Here is a 13,718-nt window from a genome sequence, read left to right as displayed (position 1 = left end):
TCACATTGTCCTAAAGAGAAAACATGTCATTCATAGTGCAACACCTGAGGTTATAAAATTCAGCTGTAGTTTTAATTAATCTAAAACAAAACTATCTGTGATGCAGCTGTACCAAATACCATCGTCTCGATGTCTCGAGTCCTGCCTGCTCGTACTTTGCTCCCTCTCCTCCACCTGCATCCACGATGAGAGGGACAAGAATCAGGGATGGTCTTTGTTGTCTGTGTTCCTTCTTGGCTCCATCATCTATGTTCCTGTGCTTCCTGTCCTCTGCATCTAGCTACTTGATTTGTTTTTTTGTTACTTTTGTTTTAACATCATCTTTATATGACTGTGGTTAACAGATGTTCTTTAAAATAAAGCTCTGTTTTGTTTCCGTCAGGTTTAGTTGTATTTAAACCAACTGCAGCCTTTCACAGCAGCTGGAAGTTGGTTTACTTTTATCATGAAGAACTAAACTTTCACCTAAAACTGATTGGAGACAAGCGTCCAAGTTTTACAGTCAAACCTTTGACTCAGTCACCGACAAAAAAATAGAACCGCCCCCGTCATGCCAGATGTGTGATGAACATATAACAATATCAGCTCACGGTCTACTCCCACCAACAGACACAAACAGAGTCTGGCCTTTCCTTTCTTATGGCTCATCTTCCTCACCCCCTCTCCTTATATTTACTGAAAGCCGACTCCCTTCCCTCCTCCCTCACTGACACCCTCTCTCACATTTGTATTCCCTGCTCCACGTACATTTCAAACACTCTCACCTACAGACACACTACCTTCTCTGTCTGACACCATCAATTATATATCTCACTCTCGCTCTCAAACACACACATGCACGCACACACGCACACGTGTACACACGCTAGTGTGTGTGCTTCTGCTCAGTGATTTTCCAATGAGGCGTTTTTGGGGGCTGGTTTTGGAGCGGCTGGTGTTTCTGTCTGAAAACTTCAAACTGAGTAATTGCAGGAAACAGAAGAAGAAGAAGCAGCAGCTCCAAACCAGGAAAAGCAAACAGTGGGTGAGTGAGAGAAGAGCTCCACTTTGCTTTTTCATATATGTTCTTCTCAGTCTAACATGATGAAGTTAGTTGTGTGAGTTTTATTTAGTTTTTGCTAGGAAAGGTCTGGACGGAGTTTTCTGTACTTGAGTTTTGGGCCCTGATAGAGGCTAACATGTTGTTTTAAAATGACTAATAAAACGAGCATTGATTGTTTCCTGCAGACACTAACACGGGCTGTTTGTCACCCTGGCTCACTCTTCCTCTATCTGACTTTCTGTTTTTTCCTTCTCTAATGCTGAAAATAGCCCGAGTCACTCCATTCAGCCCCACAGGCATTTCAGGAACTACAGCTCAATCTGCCTCTGTGTGTCTCAGTCACTGATAGCTAGGAAGGAACTGTCATTACTGTGAGGTCATTATGTTCACATGATCAGTGAGCACTAGTACAAGTGATTTTACTGATCCTAACATGCAGTCACGGTGCTTTTGAGTTTCAGATTCTTGATGAACATTTTTTTAGTTTGGGTTTATGTTATTATTCTAACGGTGAGTTCTGTTACTAAAGCTTTTATTCCTGATCTTTACATTGTGGTTTTCCTAGTAAGTTCTGGTCCCCGTGAACTTTATTATTATTCAAAGGTTGACTGTCAGTTCTTTTGGTTTCAGGCTGACTCTGCTTTAAATGCTTGCTGACATTAGGAAAGTCACTAAAGGTCTGTTAACTTTAGAGGTCTGCATGTGCACAAAGTATAGAGTTAAAGTTAGGACATAAATGTGCTGCTGCAAAATAGAAAATTGGAATTTCTGGTTTGTGATCTTTTGCTTTGTGTCACTGATACACATTTACCTGTAACTTCATTGGGTACACCTTGCTTGTACTGAGTTGGACCGGCTCCTTTTTTTTCTTCCAAGCTTTCCTAATTCTCTGTGGCATAGATTCAACAAGGTGCCAGAAAAATTCCACAAAGATTAAACTCCATGTTAACAAGATTGACAGACAGACAGATAGATGGTGCATCATCCTGCTGAAGCTCTGTGGTCATACAGGGATGGACATGGTCAGCAGCAGGTGCCCAAATTGTGCCAAATGGTGAATCTACAATCCAATACAGCGCTATTATTATAACATGGCTGTAGGTATAATATATGGTACCTGGGACTTTCCACCATTTTTTAGAAATGAAGAAGCCTCTTACATGGGAGGTGAAACGATATCATGAAACTTAGATATTTCTTAACAAAGTGGCTCACAAAATCTTTTTTTCTTTTCATGCTTCAGTTTGACACCATAATAAGGTTTTCAGTTCCAGGTAAACTGTAAAAGAAGACTGTAGTTTGGACGGGGATGCAGGAGTTATGTGAGGACAGTATGTTAGACAGAGCTGGGACAGAATTTGGAGGTAAAAAGCTTTCTATTGTACGCGTCAGCTCGTGTTTTTATGCAGTGTTCATAATAACCCAGAAGAAGCTTTTGGAAAGTTTAATGCAGGACGACATCAGCGAAGTGCAAAGCAGTGTTTGTTTTCTTCTCAGACATCGTGTCCAAGCCTTTAGGTTTAACGCAGCTGGTTAACGTGGCAGCCTGTGAGGGATCCGAGAGCTCAGCTTTACCTTCATGCGATTGAACTGCTTCAGCAAATAAACTGATTTATTTATTTAAAGGATGAATTTGAGATCTCCTTTAATTGTTATGGTTTGAAATAATTTTGATACAAAATACAAATCATACAACTTACTTGCTTAGACCAGCCTGATCTGATTGTTTAACAGAAAATACAGTTTCATTTAAACCTTTAAATTATGCTTGAGTGAATCGTGTATTGCAGGATGCTAGCACCATAGATGAGCTGGAGGAAGCTCACCTACAGTGAAGCTACAGTATTTTACTGTTTTTACATTATGGCTTTGATTTTTATTCTTTGCTGTAGACTTGGTTCCCTCAGTGTTTTCCTCTCTGTTCCTCACTCTGTCTTTGGTCTTTGTATTTTGGTTTCTTTGCATCCCTTCTCAGGAAAGTCTGAGTTCAGATGAGCAACAGTGAGGTTTTAGTTCCAGAAAGGCTCATCAATCAATTCATCTTCTCTTTGTCTTTTATCAAAGCATCTGTTATGTTCCTGTCTGTGTTTGCTGCTTTGTTCCTGTTTGGTTTTTCTGCATATTCAGTGTTCTTTTGATTCTGGTTCTGGTTGGACTTTTGTATTTCATTTGAGACTTTTGATCAGCCACAATAAAGGCCTGCCTCATTTTTTATAATGTTTGTGTTATATCACTCGGCACGGTCCCTCATTTGACTTTCCTTTGTACATCAAGACTGTAGATTTGTAATAATTGAAACAATTTCTCGAGACACGCTTAAAATATTTAGATTACTAAAAGATCTGAAAGATATAACTGTTAATATGAGACGCCTGATTAATTACCAATAAATGACATTAAAACCAAAGACCATGCTGGGAAATAAATGATCCCTCACAGGCCAAAGTTTTAGGAGAAAACAGATTGTCTCACACCACGAATTTTCCAGTTTCACAATTAAAAACATTACAGGGCCACATGTAAATAAATAAGTGATCACACTCAGTCACTCGAAGGTCAAAATACAAGAAAATGTGCTGCAGACAGTGTTTCAAATACAGCATTTATTATTAGTGAAATTCACCGACAGCGTGTTTGCACTGCATTCGTCTTTGTCTGCTTTGTGTAGTCTTTTTTTATTAAATCACTTAAAGGAGAAAAGCACACTGGATGATTTGATGTTCTTTTATTGCAGCCAGCACCCCGTGAGTGTAACAAATGATGTTTCTGACCATGTGAAAAACATAACAGCGCTTCTGAGGCCACGATTAGCCTACTTTGAACGATTTGTGGACGAGTAAAACCCCTGGTGTGTTTGCAGGGTTTAGGAGTTTACTCGTGGGTGTATGTGTGTGTGTCTAATCCAAGCTTTAGAGCCCGTGTCCCTGCTCTGTCCGTCTGCATGCAGCCAGAGATTACTTGACATGATCTGGGACAGGTATATAGAATACTGAGGATTAGTGTACAGAGTATACTTTGAGCGTGTGCATACTGTAGTATCTGCACAGGAAGACTGTGTGTGTTTGTGTGTGTGCGTGAGAGAAAAAGAAAAAGCAACACTGAGATTAAAAAGTGTATATGTATCTGTGAGCGCTGTGGTGTGTCGATGCACTCCTATCCCAGATTACCCTAAATTTATCTTTCGACTGCCGGCTGACTATCTGGCGTGACATCACCAGTGACATCACTGACGGTAACACAGGATGTCCTTTTCTGATTGACATTTTAATCTTTTGGCTGCAGAATTTACAGGATTTGATAACAAAATTATTGAGAGGGGATCAGTACTCCGCAGATCACCTTTAAAATCATAAAGTGCTTTTTCTGTTTATGTTAACAGAAATAAACGGACACTAAAATGAGAGTGAGCCCACGGTTCTCAGCTGGAACAAAGTGGAGTGCCCACCCTGGTTGGAGTTCAAGTGATCTGGAGTCTTGTTGATTGGTGACCTGGGGAGGAAGTGGCAGATTGGTGCAGCAGTAGTAAAGATGATCTTGCCCTCACCTATCCACAAGTTTTAGGTCGTGACCAGAAGAATGAGATCATGGATACAAGCAGCAGAAATGAGCTTTTTCCAGGGAAAGTCTGGGTTCTCCCTTAGAGATAGGGTGAGGTGCTCAATCATTCTGGAGGGGCTCAGAGTAGAGCTGCTATTCCACATTAAAAAGAGCCCGTTGTGGTCATTCATCTGACCCGATGTCTCCTACGCGAGGTGTTTCAGGCAGGTCCCAATTGGTGGAGACCCACAGGCAAAGATGGAGGAGATACCTCTTCTTTGACTGCTGCCCCAGCGACGCAGACCCGGATAAGCAGGATTGATGGATGGATGGATTAGGCTGGGTTTGCCATTGTCATAGAGAGAATTGGCCGTGTGTGTTACTCTGTGTACAACCAGTTATGTGTCACAACTAATAGAGTAGGACAAGATTCGAAAACAAATTAAAAAGTCAGTCTTTACTGGGCCAAAAAGTAAAGAGGACGTCCATAAAAATCAGACAAGCAAACCCAACAAAGAGTATTCAGAGGCAAAAACCAGAAAACAGAATTATAACACTAAAAAAAACTTCACATGGAGTACAAAGAGAATCTGCCACTGAAAGAGGGGAAGACACACATTAAACTCACATTAAAAATGAAAGAAAAGAAACGCCAAAATAAAACAAGAAAAGACAACAAAGAAAAACAGTAACTCAGGATTCAAAGTGAGACCTCACAGTATTGATTTTGTGAGGTTATTAAGCTGAGATCAGTGTTGTGATGACATGGATGAAGGACTATATCATGCTTTTGTTGGACAAAATCTGCCCCTGCTCCTTGGTCACCTTCATATCGCCCAACATTAACATGTGTTGTTTTTTTAATACATTACTTTTGTATTAAACTTATTTTTCACTTGAATATCACAGCTGACTCACCTGTTGTCTGCACATAATGAAACCCAGCTGCAGAGGTGGTCTTGACTTCATACTGGGATTTTTAGCTTTGAATGTAATCATCGCTACCAGCCACAATAACTCCTTCAAAATAAGAGTTTAAATATGGCTGATAAATTAGTTATTTAATCAGCATTTGGAGATTGGTGATCTGATTCCAGCCAGTGAGTCATAGGAAACAATCTTACTGAGTTTGGGGGTCCATATAAAATAATATCTAAGTGATATTAACCTCATTTTTCTTTGATTGCAGGTGATCCTGACAGTTTACCTCAATGACACCCAGCAGATGCTAACTGAGGTCCCTGTCACTCCAGCGACCAGAGTTATCGATGCGGTGGAGTACTGCAAAGAGGCCGGTGAGGGGGAGTGTCACCTAGCTGAAGTATGGAACGGGCATGGTGAGTCCATTCATTGGTTGATAATGCTTATTGATTAGTATCACTTAAGGAAAGCAGCACATGCTGCAAATGCAAGACATTAACTTCATGAAAGCTTTAAAGTGGAGACGCCGAATGCATTATTCAGCAGCTGCAGATTCACACACGGAGCTGAAAAGTGGCATCATTTGATCAGTGTCAGTGGCCCTTTTAGGTGCTTAAATTCTGTCACATCTCTGGTCCGGTGGTGGATGCTCATATTAAAACCAAACTTTCAAATAAGGAGGTCAGTGTAAGTACAAATAACCCCAGTAAGCTGTAAGCTCAGTTCTGCTCTGTTTAAGTCAGGTTTTCTGCTCTCGCCTCAGTGATGTCAAAGAGAGGGGATATCCCTAATATATCCCTAAAACAACCTGCTATTCATATCTTCTGTTAACTTATAATCATAATCCATCCGTCCATCTTCCGCTTATCCGGGGCCGGGTCACAGGGGCAGCAGCCTAAGCAGAGAAGCCCAGACCTCCCTCTCCCCGGCCACCTCCAGCTTGTCCGAGTGAACATCAAGGCATTCCCAGGCCACCCAAGAAATATAATCTCTCCAGCATGTCCTGGGTCTGCCCCGGGCCTCCTCCCAGTGGGACATGCCCTTGAACACCTCACCCTGGAGGCGCCCAAGCTTATAATCATAATCAGTAAGAAATCTTGACCAAAGTTAGAAATCAGCCAAGACAAGACAGGATATTACATCTAGAAAATTAGCTGAACGGGACTGGACTATTCTCACAGTGCATCTCTTTATCCATACACTCGTTAATCATAAAGAGTCCAGCTCATATAATTACTACTGGCAGTCTGTCTTTGGAGCATTGGAGTACTTGCATGATTATAATCTTGCATTAAGAGACAGGATAATCGACACGGCGTAACTCAGATCTGAGTCACTTGCTGTGAAGCTAATTATAAACCGAGTCAGACCTACAGCATGTTGCGGCTTCAGCTTGTGAAATCAAGAGTGCTGTGTGCTCCAAGTTTACTATATGAATAGACCAGCCCATCTCATTCACACACTGAGGGCGTCCATTAAAGCGTGGCCCACATTCATTCAGTCATAGCTGTCGACGCGGTGAAGCCCGCGCAGTAACGGCGGTGCGTTTGTGCGGCTTTGTGATGTGACTGAGCGGCCAGACAGGATATAAACGGCTCTAATACTACACCATGTCTTCGTGAGTGTCTGTGTAAAGCAGCACATAATAGATGGCGGCATAAATTGTGTGCCGAGTGTTGGTGCGTGACAACAGGCTGTGCCTCAAGGGCACAGCTGGCTTACTTCACTGTGAAAATATTGATTCTCTGGGTTTTTTTCTGGCTTCATTTTTCCACACTAACATTTGTAAAAAAGGGTAAAAATAAATCCTTAAAGCCCCGCTCCACTCAGAAAGAGGTTTGGGGTTTTGTGCGTTTCACTGTCACTGTGCAGACAATGGTGATAGGTTGCTGTCTTGCATATGCTGCATATATGTTGCAAACCTTTCAATCCTACATGTGTGGCTTGATGTACAGCCAACAACAATACAGCTGCAATTTTGAATTCTTATTATTTATTCCAAAGCAAAGATTATTCATTCTCTTATAAGGAGCTTTTGCACAGTTTGTAAAAAAAGACATATTTTACAGTATCTATGTGTGGAGGATACGTTTATAGACAATTTTGGCCGTACACGACGTGCACAGGTAATTTTTTGAAACTAGTCAGTGAAATTATACATGTCGACCTGATAAAATTGTAAATGTGCTGTTTAACAAAGTAAGAATTCTGAATTATCTCTTTCTAGCTCTATAACACAATAGTGTGACGTTATGTAATTAGTGGGATCTTTGTCAAATGTTTTCTCACCCTTCGTCTGTTCTCAGAGCGAGTTCTCCCTCAGGAGTTGTTATTGTTGGATCTCCTTCAGCAGTGGGGAGCCAGGAGGCCCGAGGTCAGCTTCTACCTCAGACACTGCCCTTCCTGGACACAAGGTACAGCAAAACAAATACACATACACACTGAATTCATTAAAGCTCTCAGTAAAAACTACGTTTATATCCAGCTGTTGGTGTTAAACCAAAAAAAAAAAGGATTTGGGGGTATTATTGAAGAGAACGTGGGAAAAACACGGTATAAGTGCTGTGCATGAGGTTTAGAGGTGAGTTCAGGGTCTCGGTCAGTAATTAGCCAGATAAGATGATTAGAGTTACATAATGGCAGGGGTGTGACGGCGAGGGGGCAGACAAATGCTGCTGAAACGCCAGGCGATATTCTGCCAAAACAACTCTTTGATGTGCTGGTAGACATAAAGAAGAACTTTGTGAAACCAGGCAGGCGAAATGACCCGATTTTCCCCCGTAAACTTCTTAATCAACGAATGAGCGATTGTGTAACGTTTGTTGAGAGTTACCGGCCAAAGCATTCATCAGCAGGCATGTACTGGCGTCACTGTAGCGCTGGTGTGTTTTTGTGCCTGCGTCTGGTGCTCCCCACGGGGACGGGACAACCTCACCACCTGCTGGTTCCCGTCTTGCCCCTCAGTCATTAAAAAGCTCAATTATCATTCATTAGAATCTCATTATTATCGTCTGTTAGCGAGCTGTGAAGTCTTTTCAGAAAAATGAATTAATCACCACCAAGTTTTTTTTCATCTTGGCTCAGCCCATTAAAGCTTTCTCGTGTCTGTTGAGATTTTTTCATTATGGTGTCTGGATCTCAGATTTTATCCAGTCACAGTTCATATGCCAGGAGATCTGTGGTAACATAAAAAGAACAGCAGCTCATTTGGTCTGCTGCTGTGGAGCGCTTCTCTCTCCCTGTGGTCCGCCTGCTTCTTTAGTACAGATGTGGTTTTGAGCTGTGAGCGCACGTAGCTACAGAAAGAGTAACATCATCTGTGCTTGTAAGGGATGGATTTGTTGGTGCAGCCCCCTGCGGCAGCCAAACTGTCCCACACTTCTGCTGCCAGCTTGTGTTTGGCTCTGCACCTAATACAATAAAACAGCTTCTTAAATGAGCCAATAGCTCTCCAGGGACTGGAGCATCACATTACCCTAATGCATTACCTGCTCCTAGGCTAATTTAGCTTCATCTGCCCTCAGTGCCTTATTGAAGGTGCCTGTGGTGAGTTTGCACTTCCTGTGCAAGGATATCACTTTCCATCATCAAGACTTCTGTAATTAATCCACATTACCTAAAAATTATTGGTCCGTCCATGGAGAGCAAACTGGTCTTATTTGAATGGAACAGAGGTAACTTAATAGAAGCAATATGGCCCACAGCACAGACTGTATATGAGTGATGGATGTAACCAATGTGTGCTTGGTCACATCCATGGTCCAAACAAATATGTTTGAAAGAAGGATATAGGCTAACGTTTGCAAGATGCATGCACAGGCTGTGAGTATCACAGAAACACGACTAGAATTTCATTAAGCAGTTCGTTAGTTCAGGTTAGCATTCAGAAAACCAAATTATTTTTAGATATCTGTATTAAACTCCACCACTTGGTGCAGTCATTCATTCCCAACCCAGAGAAGCAACCCTCCTCACCTCAAAGGGCGCCATAGCTCATCATCAGACTAGGATACCTCCTGGATCCCTCTGTGGTGAGGTGTCTCAGCATGTCTGCTTAGTAGGAAATCCTGACACTTCTGGAGTGATTACATCAAAAGGAAGGTCTGAGCATTTCTTCTCAGACCGCTTTCCCGTGATAAGAGTCAGATTATGGATGGACTGATGGATCGATGTCCCACGGTGAAAACCAGAGTGTAGAGTACACAGTATATTTAGTTATTGATCTGCTTGATGTGAACTTTCTCTCTGCTGGTGCTTAAATACAATTTTAACTACTTTATTGAATGGGGAGTGCTGCTGTGGCTGCTTTATTGGCTGGAGGTGAAAGTTGGAGCTGCCTGGGATTAGCCCAGATTGAACCTGTCTCATTTGAGCTCAACTCTTTGAGCGATCGTGGCTCAAAGAGTTGGAAGTTCGTCTTGTAACCGGAAGGTTGCCAGTTCGAGCCCCGGCTCGGACAGTCTTGGTCGTTGTGTCCTTGGGCAAGACACTTCACCTGCCACCTACTGGTGTTGGCCAGAGGGGCCGATGGCGCGATATGGCAGCCTCGCCTCTGTCAGTCTGCCCCAGGGCAGCTGTGGCTACAAATGTAGCTGCCTCCACCAGTGTGTGAATGAATAGTGGAATTGTAAAGTGCTTTGAGGGCCCCGAAAAGCACTATACAAATGCAATCCATTATTATTATTATTATTATCTTAGTAGATCTAAGATGAATCCTGCAATTAATAGATTAAAAACAGATAAATACAGAGCTACATAATTACATGTAATTAAGTTATTTTAAGGTATTAGTAAGAGATCCAAAAATGTTGAATGATCAACATTAACATGAGTATAGATTTTTCCAATTTTGAGATGAAGAGGAGCACATCATCAGCATACAAAAAAATATCTTGTAGGGCACAGAATCTGTTTGAAGTGCTGTTGTACTATTATGGTTTCTTATGGCCAAAATTGACAAAATTGATAAAGCCCTCTCCAAGTACAAACTCTTCTAAGACCTCAAATGAATAAGGCAACTCTACCCGATCAAAAGCCTTCTCTGCACCCATGGACATAATAAGCTCCTGTATCTTATTCACTATAGAAAACTGGATAATTATAATTTTCTCATGTTTGTAAGAGGTGCTCTGTTTTTAACTAAACCAGTCTGGTCTGATTTAAGACCTGATTTAAGTCTGAGAGGGAGATAGTTCTTGAATCTTTTAACCAGGATTTTGGGGAAAGTTTTGCCGTCAACATTGCTTAAGCTAGTTGGGCGATAAGAGCCTCACTCGTCAGGGGGTTTATCTTTTTTGGATCTCAGGCTATAAAATTAACTTTGATAAAATCAAGAGCAATGCCAGTTGGTTTTATAGTAAAACTTCACATCCATCTGTTTCCCCTTTCTTCTGGACTGACTCTGAATTGACACCTTCTTGAGGCACAATTTGACCAGAGTGCAAAAAGAAAAAAAAAAGGAAGGACCTTACAAGATGGATGAATCTGACAGCTTCATGAATGGGTAGAATAACTCTTATAAAGATGAATATCCTGCCAAGATTACTTTATTCTGTTCAGTTGTTACCACTATATATTTCTAAGATAGCAAAAGAGACTGAAAAAGACTTTTCTAAATTTATTTGGCAAGGGAGAAGACTGTGCAGCTCTCTGTAGAGGTTTATCCTTCCCTAACATTAGACATTATAATTGGGCATGTCATGGCAGGCTCATCCATGAGTGGCTTTACTGTTATCTTAAACTCCTTTTGAGAAATGGGGATGTAATGCCTTTGATTTAGTAGGAGAGCTTACATGTAGAAAATAAACCCAGCTTCAAAACGAAAGACAATCCAATTCTTCCAAACACAATGATAAGATGGCGAGATATAAACAGACATAAATTGGTAGGAAGGATTTAGTTACCCACATTACACCTCCTCTCAGCAAGAGAGATTTTCTCCCTGCTTGTATTTGGATCCTGGTGCAGAAAAGGTGTCAAACTAACAGCAGACCTGTTTGATGAAAATAACAAACTTATGACCTTTGCCCAGTTTCAAAATACCTTTGGCCTTCCTCAGAAAGATTTTTATGCATATCTTCAAATTTGTCACTATGTGACGTCGCAGGATTCCTGCTCACTTCCAGGCTCCATAGAAAATTATTGTGAAGTTTGCTTTAAATAAAGGTTTTATTTTGGGTTTTTACAACATCCTGCAGAAATAATATAATCACAATGCTGGGAATGTTCTCAGGATGATTTACAGAAAGCCTATGGTGAGGAGATTTGAGAGGTTTAGTGTAAATGATCCCATTCCTTATTTCTAAGTAATAAATAAAGGAATTCAATATAAGATAATACATGGAAAATATGGTGTCCTGTGGTGAATCAAATACATTCCAACAGGTCACCCCCTAGGAATGTGTATTCACTGTTTTTGGGAATGCCCTTATATTTCCAAGTTTTGGAAATATGTAGTTAAAAGATAAGTGGAGTTGTAAAAAGTAAAGTTTGTAAAGATCCTGGGCAATTTTTATTGGGGCTGCCCAGTGATCTATGTGCTGACTAGGGATGGGTATCGTTTAGGTTTTATCCGATACCGGTGCCAAACCGGTACTTTTGAAACGGAATGGAGAATACCAACTTTGTCCAAAAACCTCTCATGTTCAGCTGTTTTTTTGTGAAAAGATAACAATGTTAGCCTTTTCTGCAGCTATGGGGCATATATGGTATCACTCTTGGCTGGAAGCAGTGCTTAAACAATGGAAAAAACACAAACTTTGTCCAAAAACCTCTCATGTTCAGCTGTTTTTTTGTAAAAAGATAACAATGTTAGCCTTTTCTGCAGCTATGGGGCATATATGGTATCACTCTTGGCTGGAAGCAGTGCTTAATCAATGGAAAAAAACACAAACTTTGTCCAAAAACCTCTCATGTTTAACTGTTTTCCACTTTTTCTTTGGTCATTTTAGCCTTTTTGGCCAGGGTGAAGGGAGTATCTGCCATCAAACAAGAAGACAGCCGCATGTAGCTATGATGATGTTTGCTAGTTCACCTTACATGCATTAATGTAATAACGTGGTTAGCCTACACAACATAAATTACACACGAACAACATTAAGCTACTCACGCAGAGAAGAACGGCTGCTGCTGCCATCATCATCCGTCACCATTTCTGCTACACTGGCAGGGCTAGGGGCCAGGACTCTCCTCTTCGGGTTTTTGGGGATGTTGCTCCGGGTCCGATAACAGGCACCACACCCGCAGTAGATGTGCTCGGTGTGAGGTCTCGCAGCAAGCTATCAAATACGGCGCATTTCTTGGCTTTTAACAAAAACGCTATGCGTCGCCAGGTGTTTCATCGGATTCGAGGTGTTACCTCCTTTGACAGTATCACAGTATCAGCTTAAAGCACTTGTTGCAGGCTGCTGAGTTTGCATATTTTGCTGTGAAGTACAGCCAGACTTTTGACCGCTTCGCCTTGGGCATTTTTAATCTGTAGCTCTGCTCTAAAAGAACGTACGTACCTGGACCCGCCTACTATCCTCGGAAACGTAAAATGATTGGCTAGAATCTAAAGTGTATCACAGCTCAGGAAAAATAAAGCACCGAAATGTGTGCTGCTTTTCGGTCTGGTTACTACCGTTTATGTCAGAACCGGTGCCATCATGGCACCGGATACCGGTACCCATCCCTAGTGCTGACATCCTTAAAGGAGAGCTTACATTCAACTGAAGATATTAATATGTCATAATAATTAATTATGACATATAAGGACAGATAAGTGGATCCCTTTTTTCTTTTTGGGTGCAAAAAAAGGATTTTCTCTCTTTTTTTTTTACTATATTGTTATTGTTCTTTTTGTGAACACCAATTATGTCGTCAGTATTTGCTGTAAATATTCTCTATTTTGAAAATAAAGTGTTAAAATAATAATAATGATTAGTATGCGGTGTACGGGAAAAGAAAGCAGATTTTCACATCCTGTTCGTTTATCCTTGCGATAAGGCGAACACGCGCGCTTCGGTGGTTAATTAAGGCCAAGGCTCTGTTTCTGTGTGTGTCAGTCACATGTCTGCCAGGTCACAGGGCTCAGCACACCCAGGTCCAGTTTTAATATGCTGTTTCAATATCTCTGCACACATTTCTTTTCATTGTTCATTTATATGCAGGAAGTCAGCAGCCTTTGGAGCAGAGCTGGACCACAGCAGCAACAGCAGAAAGTGCTAATGACAAGGTT

At 41.3% G+C, this 13,718-nt stretch overlaps 1 protein-coding gene across 3 annotated transcripts in view; it reads left to right on the top strand.

Annotated features, from left to right (window-relative positions):
• The window catches only part of LOC120744456 (apoptosis-stimulating of p53 protein 1-like), a 56,871-nt gene that overhangs the window by 9,665 nt on the left and 33,488 nt on the right, over window positions 1–13,718 (top strand). The window contains exons 1-4 of one of the 3 annotated variants that reach the window (XM_040048876.1): window positions 405–1,024; window positions 5,769–5,916; window positions 7,807–7,914; window positions 13,651–13,715. In XM_040048876.1, the coding sequence (XP_039904810.1) occupies window positions 899–1,024; window positions 5,769–5,916; window positions 7,807–7,914; window positions 13,651–13,715 (447 nt within the window). In that variant the 5' untranslated portion in view covers window positions 405–898. Of the gene's footprint in view, window positions 1–404; window positions 1,025–5,768; window positions 5,917–7,806; window positions 7,915–13,650; window positions 13,716–13,718 lie in introns of those variants that run through there. The other 2 variants (XM_040048878.1, XM_040048877.1) reach the window with 2 other exon arrangements.

This window comes from Simochromis diagramma, unplaced genomic scaffold (assembly GCF_900408965.1).
Source record: "Simochromis diagramma unplaced genomic scaffold, fSimDia1.1 OVJJ01000305.1, whole genome shotgun sequence".
Lineage (NCBI taxonomy): Eukaryota > Metazoa > Chordata > Actinopteri > Cichliformes > Cichlidae > Simochromis > Simochromis diagramma.
Note: the sequence above shows the minus strand (reverse complement) of the source record. Positions and strands in the feature narration are given on the sequence as shown.